Genomic DNA, 13,639 nt, shown 5'->3' on the forward strand with positions numbered 1-13,639 from the left:
AGTGTGTTTAGTGAGTCTGATTGAGTGTGTTGAGTGAGGTCTGATTGAGTGTGTTGAGTGAGGTCTGATTGAGTGTGTTGAATGAGGTCTGATTGAGTGTGTTGAGTGAGTCTGATTGAGTGTGTTGAGTGAGTCTGATTGAGTGAGGTCTGATTGAGTGTGTTGAGTGAGGTCTGATTGAGTGTGTTGAGTGAGTTTGATTGAGTGTGTTGAGTGAGGTCTGATTGAGTGTGTTGAGTGAGGTCTGATTGAGTGTGTTGAGTGTGTTGATTGAGTGTGTTGAGTAAGGTCTGATTGAGTGTGTTGAGTGAGGTCTGATTGAGTGAGTCTGATGGAGTGTGTTGAGTGAGTCTGATTGAGTGTGTTGAGTGAGGTCTGATTGAGTGTGTTGAGTGAGTCTGATTGAGTGTGTTGAGTGAGTCTGATTGAGTGAGGTCTGATTGAGTGTGTTTAGTGAGTCTGATTGAGTGTGTTGAGTGAGTCTGATTGAGTGAGGTCTGATTGAGTGTGTTGAGTGAGGTCTGATTGAGTGTGTTGAGTGAGTCTGATTGAGTGTGTTGAGTGAGTCTGATTGAGTGAGGTCTGATTGAGTGTGTTTAGTGAGTCTGATTGAGTGTGTTGAGTGAGTCTGATTGAGTGAGGTCTGATTGAGTGTGTTGAGTGAGGTCTGATTGAGTGTGTTGAGTGAGTCTGGTTGAGTGAGTCTGATTGAGTGAGGTCTGAGTGTGTTGAGTGAGGTCTGATTGAGTGTGTTGAGTGAGTCTGATTGAGTGTGTTGAGTGAGTCTGATTGAGTGAGGTCTGATTGAGTGTGTTGAGTGAGGTCTGATTGAGTGTGTTGAGTGAGTCTGATTGAGTGTGTTGAGTGAGTCTGATTGAGTGAGTCTGATTGAGTGAGGTCTGATGGAGTGTGTTGAGTGAGGTCTGATGGAGTGTGTTGAGGCTGATGGCCCTGTGTGTGTAGGGGTCACAGCACTGGACATGTGCACCGCTAAGGATCTGCTGGTGGCAGGCTCAGAGGATGGGCTGCTGATCGCGTGGAACATGAGAGATCTTGAAGTCGTTTGCACAATCCTCGCACACACAGGTGAGTGTGAGTGAAGTCCATGTGGTTTAAGACTCAAGCAACCAAGTCATGAAGTGTTACTTAAGTGTTGATGTGTGTGTGTGTGTGTGTGTGTGTGGTGTGTGTTGTGTGTGTGTGTGGTGTGTGTGTGTGTGTGTGTGTGTGTGTGTGTGTGTGTGTGTGTGTGTGTGTTTCTACAGGCTCAGTACTGGCACTGCGAGTGGTGTGTGGAGGCAGCCGTTGTCTGTCCTGTGGGGGTGATGGGGCTCTGAGGTGCTGGAGCCTGAGGACGGGCAGACAACTCTACTGCGTCCAGGAGGCCGTCAGCCTCAGCGTCGACCTCAGCTCAGAGCTCACAGGGTCGCAGGGTCACGAGGTCACAGGGTCACAGCACACTGCCCTCTGCTGTGTGGTGAAGGAGAGTGCTGTGGTCTTCACACAGGCACCGGGACAAGTATGACACTTACCCACAATGCTACTCTTCAGCTCACAGTCTAAGCTGGGTCTTAAGGAGCGCATTGTCCTTCTGTGCAGAACCCTTACCGTTACCATAGTCCTTCTGTGCAGAACCCTTACCGTTACCATAGTCCTTCTGTGCAGAACCCTTACCGTTACCATGGTCCTTCTGTTCAGAACCCTTACCGTTACCATAGTCCTTCTGTTCAGAACCCTTACCAGTACCATAGTCCTTCTGTTCAGAACCCTTACCGTTACCATAGTCCTTCTGTTCAGAACCCTTACCGTTACCATGGTCCTTCTCTTGAAAAGTCTGTTTGGCAAACATATCTATAGAAGCTGTTAGTTTCACTTTTCAACACAAACCAAGAACTTCTTGCCAACCATTCTTTTCTCTGTACGACCTTTAGCTTTGAGAAATAATCTGTGGGAAAGAGTTCAATACTGCTGAGAAAAGGGGAGATGTTTGGAGGAAGGGCCCTCTACCAATGTGACCGAAAATGAGCTGTGTATAAATCAGTGCCCTTCTCTCTGCTCTGCAGTGTGTAAAAGCATGGCACCTGGAGACGGGCGAGGCCCTCTATGACGTGGGCCCCCCAGGACAGGCGGCCATGTTGGGGACGCTCAGTGGCTCCGTGTGTGTCCTGTCTGACGGAGACCTGCTCACCTTCTATAAGGCGTCTACAGGGCTGGAGAAAATGCAGATGCGCCTGAGCAGCCACACACACACCTTCAGTCCCACACACACCCTCAGCCTCACCTGTGCCCTTCACCTGCCTAGGCAGGACAAGCTGCTCCTAGCCTCCGGAGATAGCATCCTCTTCCAGGTGAGCAGACTATGCTAACGGTAAAGGGAATTATTGTTTTGTTTTCCAGCCAAAAAGGCAATGTCTGTCACTTCAATACACTTTCACAAACCACTAATTCAAAATCTGACCACATTTATTTTTGAAAGAAAAATCAAACTCATTGTGGCCTTTTTCATATGATGAATGCTGCATTGTGTAGTTTTAAGTTTGCCAGTTAATCTTCCTCTTTCTGTTAGGTTTCTAACACCGGGAGGGAGCCTCTGCTAGTCACTGAGCTCCCTGGCCCTGTCTCGTTCCTCTCTGCGTCTGAGGATGAGAAGACACTCTTAGCAGGTTCACTGTCATCCATACTTTAATATCCCAGCCCTGTGCTCAAACTTCAACACACCATCATTATTAACCCTCACACTACCTATGTGATGCTCCAGACTGCTCCTGTGGGGCCCCAGAGCAAACTGCTGATCACATTATCACATTACTGCACCAAGTACCAGTGCCCTGGCCTTCAGGCACTGTCTACCCTGAACAGTGAAGCACTAGCATGGCTCGCGGACACAAGCTTAGTTATCTAACAGTATGAAATGTTTTTTGAGACATACGAATATATATAAACATAACCCTCACACTGTTGTGTTTGGTGGTTGCAGGCTGTGAGAGGGTGTTGGTGGTGCTGCAGGTTCAGGCCCAGCCCAGCCTCCTGCACAAACAGCTGGATCTCCCTCATGATGCCTTGGTGCTGACTGCAGCAGCCTCCAGCCAGGCTGGTGTGGCCATCAGTGGAGCAGAGGACCAGCTCATCAGGGTGAGGACTCATGGAGACACACGGGTGGGCCGGTCTCTTAAGGAGACACACGGGTGGGCCAGTCTGTTAAGGAGACACACGGTGGACCAGTCTCTTAAGGAAACACACGGTGGACCAGTCTCTTAAGGAGACACACGGGTGGGCCAGTCTGTTAAGGAGACACACGGTGGACCAGTCTCTTAAGGAAACACACGGTGGACCAGTCTCTTAAGGAAACACACGGTGGACCAGTCTCTTAAGGAGACACACGGGTGGGCCAGTCTCATTTGCTGAACGCAGAAGGCACCCAGCACCAATGTTCCTGTGTTTCTGATGTTTCTGATTGGTTGCCACTTTTTCATTGTGTTGATGGAAAAAGATGTCTAAACATCAATAAACCCATAAAGATCTGAAGGTTCAATATTTTTTTTCTCCCACATTCAGGTACAACTGTACAATAGAATAGTTGCTTTTTGAAATCAACTCTAATTCCACTGATACATGGTATGAGATCACTTTGAGCCAGCGGAGGGCCAGCTGTAATGTCCTTAGAGTTGTTTCCCCTGGTTACCCAGGTGTCTGGTAATGACATGAGGCTGTTGTTCTTCCTCTGCGGTTCTGGTTTTGCAGGTGTGGTGTTTGTCCTCCGGTAAACTCCTGGACACATTCCATGGCCTGGGCTCCAGTGTGACATCATTGGCTGTCTTTCGGCAGACGGTCGTCTCTGCCTCCACCTGCTCAGGCCACCTGAAAGTCTGGCAGTTGAACTCTGACCCCAAGAACAGAGCCGAGACCTCCGTTCCTGGTAACTGCGCTCTGGTCACCCTCTCCAAAGACGGACAGACGGCCTTCTTCGTCAAGCACGGCGGCAGGAAGGAGATCTTCACATGGGACTGTACCACAGGCATGAGCTCCACAGCACCCAGAATCTGAACCATACCTCTCTGTCTCACTCAGTTTAGCCACTTGGGTACTTAGCAGCGCCACAGTTGCTAGACCATAACTCAACCAAGCGCAACTCAGTCAACCTTTAATCTGCATTGGAAGTTATTTTGAAAGGACATACAGACAAACTCTCTCTCTTTGTTACAACTCCTTATCTCTGTCTTTACATAAACACATGGAAATATAAACCAAAGCTTGCTTTAACAGTGAGCTCTGATTTTCCTCAGGCACGTCTGCGGACGCCATGGATGCGTCTGCGGAGGTGTGCTGTTTGGAGCTGGCCCAGCAGAAGCAGCTGCTCTTCTGTGGCCTGAGGACTGGCACAGTCATGATCTACCCCTTAGACTTCCCTCAGGAAACCCTGTGTATCCCTCCTCTGAAGGACGTGCCCCAGGTACACAACCTCTCCTTCAGAACTTTTAAATTGTCTTGAAATTAGCTTCAGCAACTGTGTTCATTTCTACTCTCCTCTTTGTTCTTCGCTTGTTCTAGTATGTTTTCTAGTTAACTAGTGTGTGTTTTAGTAAGCTAGTATGTGTTTTAGTAAACTAGCATGTGTTTTAGTAAACTAGTATGTGTTTTAGTAAACTAGCATGTGTTTTAGTAAACTAGTATGTGTTTTAGTAAACTAGCATGTGTTTAGTAAACTAGGAAGTGTCCTCTTTTAAGTGTAAATGTCTAAAGTGATGTCCCCTTGCCTCAGGTTCAGTTCCTGACTATCAGTCCTCGTGAAGAGCGCATGGCGGTGGCCTATGACGACGCTGTGTGTCTGTTTGAGATCACGGCGCGGGACAGTTTCCCGTGCGTTGAGGGGCCGTTTGAGCGGTTCCCCCTGACGCTGCTGCAGTCGCCGCTCTCCTGCATGGCGCTGCTGCCCGACTGCCGGCTGCTGTGCGGGGGGGACGGGGGCGAGGTGACGCTCTACGACTTTAAGAGCGCCTCGGCCACACCTCTGGAGCCCCATGGGGCCCGTGTCACCTGCGTGGCCCTCAGCCACTGGAGCGGCCAGGCCCTGGTGGGCTCCCAGGACTGCGTGCAGAGGCTCTGGAGCCTCACGCCTCTGCTTCTGGACCACACCATGGAGTACGAGGTCAGACTGATGGACTCTTACATCGGCTCATTTGGCAGATGCTTTCACACGTGTGCACAAGAGCATTTTGCATATTTAAGAATGTTTTTAAGTGCCACAAAGCCACAGTTCAGTGCCAACTGCTGTTAGAGCTTAGTGATAGATTTGAAAGAGCCTGCAGAATTGCAGAGGTGCCAAGAATTAGGATGTTTCTGAGATGCTGGTGAAATATGAGGCTTTCTGTTAATGTTGCAGCTCAAATGTTCATCTGTTGTGAGTATGTATACTGGGACTGTCCTGTTAGCCACTTATGTTTGCTAAACATAAATATGTTCATATTTTAAGTATAATATATTAATACTATATAAGTATAATATATTAATGCCGCCCTCTTTTGTCCACACAGGGTTTTTTCTTTGAAGGGGTGTTGTGCGCTGCATTCTCTGTGAACGACCAGTACGTGTTCACGGGGTCCCAGGACAAAACCATTAAAGTGTGGGACGTGGCCAGCGGTAAGCTCTCTTCTGATCGAGTTTTCTGCTCTCTGCGGTGTGGTGAGACAGGTCATCAGTAAGGTTGTCTCCATACATTCAGTCATTCAAACTAGGGAAACAGGTTTAATATCACATTTATCTTTTGCTGGTCCTTTCCCATATGTCTCCATTAGCTGTGCCCATTGAACTGGTTGCTGTATGGTTGGTATTGTGTAATTAATGATCAGTTATTATAACATAGTCCCCATAAGACTGGTTGTTCCTCTGTAAATTATATTACGTCATAAGTATAACTGATTATCATTGTGTAATGAACAGCTCTGTCTGGCGTGTCACTATGAACCAGTATAATTGATGATCACTGTGAACCAGTATAACTGATTATCATTCTGTAACGAACAGCTCGGTCTTGCGTGTCACTGTGATCCGGTTTAACTGATGATCATTGGCGTGTTGTGTGACGCAGGGAAGCTGCTCTACGTGCAGTATGTCTACTCCCCCATCATTAAGATGGTGGCCCACAAGGACGGACTGGTGGCTGTCTCTCAGCTCGGCCATTTCATCAAGGAAGGGTTCCGCTGTCCTGCCGAGCTCCGTCCCGGGTTCAACCCGCTGCAGAACTTACAGGCCAAGTTCCGGGTCACGTCACGAGAGAAGCAACTAGACCCTCATCACACCGTCCCCAAAGACACCCAAGTCTACAACCCAACAAACGTCAACTTCATGTCCATGTTTAAAGCCAAGCCCTCCAACACCTGTGTCCTGCTGTAGCAGTCCTCCCAGAGTTAGCTCCAGGAAAACAGAAATCAGTCGAATGAGAGGAATATCCGTCTACCACAACTAATCAGAAAAGTTGAAACAGATTCCGACACAGACTTGTGGAATGTGTTTTCACATATCGTTCAGTAATATTTATTGCCATTAACATTCACACTCTAACTCACACACACTTGTTAAGCTTAGTACAAGTGCTTTTCGTAGCAACAAATATGGCGGGCATTTAAATACATATTACAGAGAGAGTGCTGTGTTCGAGACAGATTAGCGCTTTGGTTTGTAAACAGCAATGAAAGACAGATCTGACAGCTATGCAGCTTTCATACAGTGTGTGTAAAATGGCCTTTAGCCGTGCAAAAATCACTGTGTTCAAAACGTCAATGTCATTTAAATTAAACACCAGACATTCGCCAGACGTTCAGACATTCACCAGCTTGTATAAAAACATTTTACATTACATTTAGTCATCTAGCAGACGCTTTTGTCCAAAGTGACATACAAGGGAGAGAATTTGCATTTAAATTTTGAATGCAAACAAAAGTTATCCAATTCACCAGACATTCACCCGCTTGTATAAAAACAACCACAGCTAAATCACAGTAGTAGTTTCGGCAGTGTGTCTATGCATTAGAAATGTACATGAGAAACACACAGATTCCCAGTGAAGATCCTTCTTTTGCTGAACTGGAACTAGCAAGGATCCACATGAGTAAAGAGGGTTAGATGCCCAGAGGTGTGGGACCCTGAGAGCTTGGTCCTCTTTGTTGCCTCCATGACTGTAGAGAGGGAGATGTTTACAGGTGTGTGTCACAGAAAGCTTCATCATCTTCGCTGCCTCCATGATTGTAGAGAGGGAGATGTTTACAGGTGTGTGTCACAGAAAGCTTCATCATCTTCGCTGCCTCCATGATTGTAGAGAGAGAGATGTTTACAGGTGTGTGTCACAGAAAGCTTCATCTTTGTTGCCTCCATGATTGTAGAGAGGGATATGTTTACAGGTGTGTGTCACGGAAAGCCTCATCATCTTTTTTGCTTCCATGATTGTAGAGAGAAAGATGTTTACAGGTGTGTGTCACAGAAAGCTTCTTCATCTTTGTTGCCTCCATGATTGTAGAGAGGGAGATGTTTACATGTATGTCACAGAAAGCTTCATCATCTTTGTTGCCTCCATGATTGTAGAGAGAGAGATGTTTACAGGTGTGTGTCACAGAAAGCTTCATCATCTTTGTTGCCTCCATGAGTTTCTCAGGCTGAGGAGCTTCTTTTTCTGTAGTGATCTTCTGATCCGACACAACTGCACTGACGCCAGACACACCATGCAGAGCTGTAGGAGCAGACACACGCCATTAAAACGGCTTTTCCCCATGAACATTAAAGAATATATAGGCCTACAATTGATCACAGGTGCATTATACCCAACATTCCTTACAGAAAATTGAATTAATTAAATAAAATGGAGTCTATTACTGTACTGTTTCATTCAGTAAAATTAAAGTTCAAAAGTTTGAAAGAAACTTTAGCAACAATGTTTTTCTTCTTCTTAAACTAAGCATTTCTATTTGGCAGCGGGTATGGTTGAGTATGACCGTAACCATGACAATCTCTTAACTTGCCCATCAGTTCTACACAAAACTCAGGTCTGACTAGAAACCATCCCTTCAGCAGTGACTAGAACCCCCCCCCCCTTCACCAGTGACTAGAACCCCCCCCTTCACCAGTGACTAGAACCCCCCCCTTCACCAGTGACTAGAACCCCCCCCTTCACCAGTGACTAGAAACCCCCCCCCTTCACCAGTGACTAGAAACCCCCCCTTCACCAGTGACTAGAAACCCCACCCCTTCACCAGTGACTAGAACCCCCCCCTTCACCAGTGACTAGAAACCCCCTTTGCCAGTATCACCTCCAAACAGAGAAGCCCCACGGTGATCCCCCCCACCAGCAGCAGGTTCTTCTTCCCCCAGCGGGCGATCTTATCCAGGCAGCCGATGATGAAGACGTCCTGCGCAGCCTCCGTCTCCTCCATGCTTTGAGTCTCATAGCCACACATGGTGTTGAACACCGTCTGAGAGACACACAGCAATCAGAGCAGGCATGAAGACAGTAGTCACATTAGCTAGAGTTGGCATAAAACTGTAGTTGCACCTGTGACTTATTATCACTAGAGCAAACACTGCAACCCGTGAGCCAGAGAGAGGCAGCACATGTTCTTGCTATTTCCTTGTTAAGACCACACTAATTACCCTTTTGTGTTGTGCTATGCTTAATTACATAATTGGTATGTGCACGCTAAAGAGATAGCACACTCTTTTCCCACGTTCATGATTTAATATGAATTATCTACTTATTACTATCGAATTACTATCTTATTATTATATAACAATTATTCATGATTTTAGATCTGTCTGCAACAGCCTAACAAATGACCACGAGATCAGGTGATCACTATTCCCCAGGCTAGCTAAAGCTGCATATGGCCAGGTGATCACTATTCCCCAGGCTAGCTAAAGCTGCATATGTTGGAAGAGTGCCCCCAGGATGATGGGTTTTCTGCACAGACATATCCTCCAGTAAGCCCGAGCAGAGGGGGGCGCTCTGTCCCACCTCGTTCTTGTTCCTCTTGCAGCAGGAGAAGGGCACCCCGCACGCCTCCAGACTGGGGTTGCTCTCCTCACACTGGAAGTACAGGTTGTGGCCCCAGTCCGTGTAGTCGTGGACACCACAGCACTGGAACTAATGGACAGCCCACAGAGCACAGACACGCGTCAGTCACACACAGCACAGACATGCATCAGTCACACACACAGCAGAGACATGCATCAGACACACACACAGCAGAGACATGCATCAGACACACACAGCACAGACACACATCAGACACACAGACGCACAGACACGCATCAGTCACACACACAGCAGAGACACGCATCAGACACACAGACACGCATCAGTCACACACACAGCAGAGACACGCATCAGACACACAGACACGCATCAGTCACACACAGCACAGACATGCATCAGTCACACAGAGCACAGACACGCATCAGTCACACAGACACACAGACACACAGACACGCATCAGTCACACAGAGCACAGACATGCATCAGTCACACACACAGCAGAGACACGCATCAGACACACAGACACGCATCAGTCACACACAGCACAGACACGCATCAGTCACACACAGACACACATCAGTCACACACAGCACAGACACACATCAGTCACACACACAGCACAGACACGCATCAGTCACACACAGCACAGACACGCATCAGTCACACACACAGCACAGACATGCATCAGTCACACACAGCACAGACACGCATCAGTCACACACAGACACGCATCAGTCACACAGAGCACAGACATGCATCAGTCACACACAGCAGAGACACGCATCAGACACACACAGCACAGACACGCATCAGTCACACAGACACACAGACACGCATCAGTCACACACAGACACACATCAGTCACACACAGCACAGACACACATCAGTCACACACAGCACAGACACGCATCAGTCACACAGACACACAGACACGCATCAGTCACACACAGACACACATCAGTCACACACAGCACAGACACACATCAGTCACACACAGCACAGACACGCATCAGTCACACACAGCACAGACACGCATCAGTCACACAGACACACAGACACACAGACACGCATCAGTCACACAGACACGCAGTCACACAGACACGCATCAGTCACACAGACACACAGACACACATCAGACACACAGACACACATCAGTCACACAGACACACAGACACACAGACACACAGACACACAGCAGAGACACGCATCAGTCACACAGACACGCATCAGTCACACAGACACACATCAGTCACACAGACACACAGACACACATCAGTCACACAGTCACACAGACACACATCAGTCACACAGACACGCATCAGTCACACAGACACACAGACACACATCAGTCACACAGACACGCATCAGTCACACAGACACACATCAGTCACACAGACACACAGACACGCATCAGTCACACACACACAGACACACATCAGTCACACAGACACGCATCAGTCACACAGACACGCATCAGTCACACAGACACACAGACACACAGACACACAGACACACATCAGTCACACAGACACACAGACACGCATCAGTCGCACAGACACGCATCAGTCACACAGACACACAGACACACATCAGACACACATCAGACACACAGACACACATCAGTCACACAGACACACAGACACGCATCAGTCACACAGACACGCATCAGTCACACAGAGCGGAGGGGTACTTAGCAAAGCAATGCCACAGAGTTATCTAGCTATATAGAGCCGGATATTAAAAAATGAGCATTCTTCAAATGTTGTAATGCATATCCCACAGATAAGTGTTTTGGCTGATGTTTTCTATTGGATATTGCATAGTAAGTTTTCACCAAAAATATCTTAAAAGACGATCAGTGCAGCGTATGAATAAGCAATATATTTGAGTGTATATGCTTAAATAACATCACGAGTGGTTATACTAGAGGTTATATTTGACCTTTTTCTGTATGAAGTCAATGAGGTTTTCTAAGTCCAGATCTTCACGGTAACGCACAATAGCTTTCCGCATCAGCAGTTCCGTCCTCTGTAACACCTGTCAGCACATACACGATTGAATGTCATGACATATTACGGAAAAGGGAGAGAGTGATTGTGGAAAGTGTGTGTGTGTGTGTGTGTGTGTGATGTATTTACCATGTCAGAGTACAGAAATCCTAGCACACCAGCAGCAATCTGAAGGAGGAAAATGGCCAACAAAATCCCTGAAAACTGAGCAGAGAGAAGCAATGGCTTAGTGTTTCCTCAGGACCACATGTAAAACATACACTCAGTGCCTACTCCATGTGTAAAACATACACTCAGGACATAGTCCCTATGTAAAACATACACTCAGCACATAGTCCGTATGTAAAACATACACTCAGGACCTACTCCATGTGTAAAACATACACTCAGGACATAGTCCGTATGTAAAACATACACTCAGCACATAGTCCGTATGTAAAACATACACTCAGCACATAGTCCGTATGTAAAACATACACTCAGGACATAGTCCGAATGTAAAAGATACACTCAGTGCCTACTCCATGTGTAAAACATACACTCAGTGCCTACTCTCTCTCCCACACTGTCTCTCCTACCACATGTTCCTTCTCACCAGCTTCAGCAGCGCAGCGCCGTTCCGTAGCGCGCCGAAGCAGCCGAAGAAGGTGATGGTGAACATCAGAGACCCAATCACGATCAATAAGAGGGCCGGGTCCGCTGTCAACGTGTCCACAGCATCTGGGGAAGGTGGAGGAGCTGATCACACTATGAAGACTTCAACTTAAACAATAGGTATTTCTATAACGTCTCTCTCAGTATCCATAGTACAGTCTCACTCATGATCAGATATGATCAGATATATCACTTATGATCAGATATATCACTTATGATCAGATATTATCAGATACATCAGATTACTGTTGTGTAGTTTTACATATGCTTCATGAAACACTCTGTCTTCATCCAATAGTTTTGTGATGAGTATGACTAGTGATAGGCCAGATAACTATGCACACTCCCACAGATATTGCAACAGCAATGCCTCCTTTCGCAATTCTACTTCCATGTAATCACACTCCATCAATCTCCTCGTAATCACACTCTATAAATCTCCTCGTAATAACACTCTATCAATCTCCTCGTAATCACACTCTATCAGTCTCAGTGCCAAAACTCAATCCATTTCCGTTTCTCCCTTATATTGATGTAACCATCATGGTAGCTTAAAATTAACCCATTTTCTCATATCTGAAGTCCTGCACCCCCCTCTAAGAGGGTGACTGCCCCTATCTGACATGCCAAATTTGACTCCATCTATTTGGACGCTTTGCCAAGGATTTGGAGTGTATATGTAGCAACTAGGGAGACTTGTTCAAGCAGAGGCTTTGCTGTGGTTTACTCGTAAGGGCAGAGCTCTACTGAGGTATTGAACACGAACCCTGTAATAGATTTATAGCCCCAACACGGTTCTATACAGAAGCACGAATGTATTAATTAAGGAGAAACTGCCAATCAATAACTGAACTCACTGATTTGAATTGGAAAATGTTTTCAATTGCTAAGTCTGGGTGTTGCCAGGTTACTTCTTTAGCCTACTGATCTTCCTGTAGGGAGAGTAGTAACTTCGCATTGAAATGCTGATGATAGAAGAGAGAGCAGCACAGCTAGTACAGTATGTGAGACGTACCTTTCTCTTTGGCAATCTTTGCATAGATGCCAACAGCAATCAAGACAGCACTGGCAACCTGAGCCAAAAGAAGAGGGAGTCAATTTGTCAGTCAAGGCCATTTATTAAAGTCATTACGTTCAAAATTACATCTCTCGCTGCTATAAAAAGAATGTGTGTCAAGCTGCCAATACTGTAATACCCACCCAAACATACACAACTCTGTATGAGCCTTTCTAATAGGGCTATGGTGATTAATATACATACACAGTACTCTATAGCCTACATTGCGCAGGGAAAAATCTGTAAAATACATTTAGAACATGAACAATATTTGATTATTATATTCGATCACTATAATTCCCAGTGCAGTTTATTTGATATGCCTATCCCATTAGAATAGCCAGGAGAGGTGGGTCCCACCTGCACAAATGACGTGGTCGTGCTGACGTAGCAATAACATACCCAGAAAATGTAGCAGCAGAAGAAGAGCGTGTACTTTATGGCCCGGTAACCTCTCATCTTATGGTCTTCCTATGGGACGTGAAGGAAAGTTGAACGCAGAAATCCAAGCACAACCATAGTACATGATCGAGATACTTCCATACTGCGGTGGCAGAAGGCGCGTGCACCAGAGCGTGTGGGAACTTGTCGGTGAGGTCAGAGGAAATTCCAGGGGATTGATCGCGCATAGTATTTGTGACACACGGCAGAAATACCATAACGCTGGTAACATCTGCAATCAGGTAACCGCCTAAATACCGCCACCTCCTGGCTTATTCAAGACCTTGCATGAATTTATTCTATCTCATTTATATATAGGTTTTGTCATTTGCCTTAGGCATATATGGATACATTTTGTTGGTGTGTGATCGTATCAAAGTATCTTTTCCTCCACCTGTGAAAAAGCCTTATCCACCACTATGTTGGTTTGAACAATGCATGGCTGTTGCCGTAAATTTT

At 46.5% G+C, this 13,639-nt stretch overlaps 3 protein-coding genes across 3 annotated transcripts in view; 2 read left to right on the top strand and 1 right to left on the bottom strand.

Annotated features, from left to right (window-relative positions):
- The window catches only part of nwd1 (NACHT and WD repeat domain containing 1), a 17,067-nt gene extending 10,677 nt beyond the window's left edge, over window positions 1–6,390 (top strand). The window contains exons 12-20 of the mRNA XM_042709004.1: window positions 1,339–1,519; window positions 2,064–2,348; window positions 2,759–2,858; window positions 2,978–3,132; window positions 3,742–4,006; window positions 4,284–4,450; window positions 4,760–5,146; window positions 5,532–5,637; window positions 6,086–6,390. Of these exons, the coding sequence (XP_042564938.1) occupies window positions 1,339–1,519; window positions 2,064–2,348; window positions 2,759–2,858; window positions 2,978–3,132; window positions 3,742–4,006; window positions 4,284–4,450; window positions 4,760–5,146; window positions 5,532–5,637; window positions 6,086–6,390 (1,951 nt within the window). The remainder of the gene's footprint in view (window positions 1–1,338; window positions 1,520–2,063; window positions 2,349–2,758; window positions 2,859–2,977; window positions 3,133–3,741; window positions 4,007–4,283; window positions 4,451–4,759; window positions 5,147–5,531; window positions 5,638–6,085) is intronic.
- Window positions 969–2,726, top strand: LOC122133230 (NACHT domain- and WD repeat-containing protein 1-like). Its single transcript, XM_042708968.1, has 4 exons — window positions 969–1,086; window positions 1,266–1,519; window positions 2,064–2,348; window positions 2,567–2,726. The coding sequence occupies exons 1-4, from the start codon at window positions 981–983 to the stop codon at window positions 2,684–2,686; spliced, it is 765 nt and encodes a 254-aa protein (XP_042564902.1). The 5' UTR covers window positions 969–980; the 3' UTR covers window positions 2,687–2,726.
- Window positions 6,391–7,615: 1,225 nt separating the features above from the next.
- On the bottom strand, window positions 7,616–13,346 carry zgc:113223 (uncharacterized protein LOC541424 homolog). The gene is made up of 8 exons (XM_031574272.1): window positions 13,142–13,346; window positions 12,698–12,755; window positions 11,624–11,748; window positions 11,158–11,232; window positions 10,961–11,056; window positions 8,999–9,127; window positions 8,298–8,459; window positions 7,616–7,720 (listed from the first exon to the last, which is right to left on the bottom strand). Exons 1-8 carry the CDS (start codon window positions 13,196–13,198, stop codon window positions 7,616–7,618), a joined length of 807 nt encoding a protein of 268 aa, XP_031430132.1. The 5' UTR covers window positions 13,199–13,346.
- Between the last annotated feature and the right edge of the window lie 293 nt (window positions 13,347–13,639).

Source organism: Clupea harengus, chromosome 10, assembly GCF_900700415.2.
Source record: "Clupea harengus chromosome 10, Ch_v2.0.2, whole genome shotgun sequence".
NCBI lineage: Eukaryota > Metazoa > Chordata > Actinopteri > Clupeiformes > Clupeidae > Clupea > Clupea harengus.

Bases quoted from the DNA above. Each gene is read 5' to 3' on its own strand.
- LOC122133230 (XM_042708968.1), top strand. From the start codon at position 981: ATGTGCACCGCTAAGGATCTGCTGGTGGCAGGCTCAGAGGATGGGCTG. The intron at 1,087-1,265 runs GTGAGTGTGAGT...GTGTTTCTACAG, and splicing joins CACAATCCTCGCACACACAG to GCTCAGTACTGGCACTGCGA. The intron at 2,349-2,566 runs GTGAGCAGACTA...TCTTTCTGTTAG, and splicing joins GAGATAGCATCCTCTTCCAG to GTTTCTAACACCGGGAGGGA.
- zgc:113223 (XM_031574272.1), bottom strand. From the start codon at position 13,198: ATGAGAGGTTACCGGGCCATAAAGTACACGCTCTTCTTCTGCTGCTAC. The intron at 8,460-8,998 runs GTGGGACAGAGC...TGTGTCTCTCAG, and splicing joins GCAAGAGGAACAAGAACGAG to ACGGTGTTCAACACCATGTG. The intron at 7,721-8,297 runs GTGATACTGGCA...CTGCTCCTACAG, and splicing joins TGGGGCTTCTCTGTTTGGAG to CTCTGCATGGTGTGTCTGGC.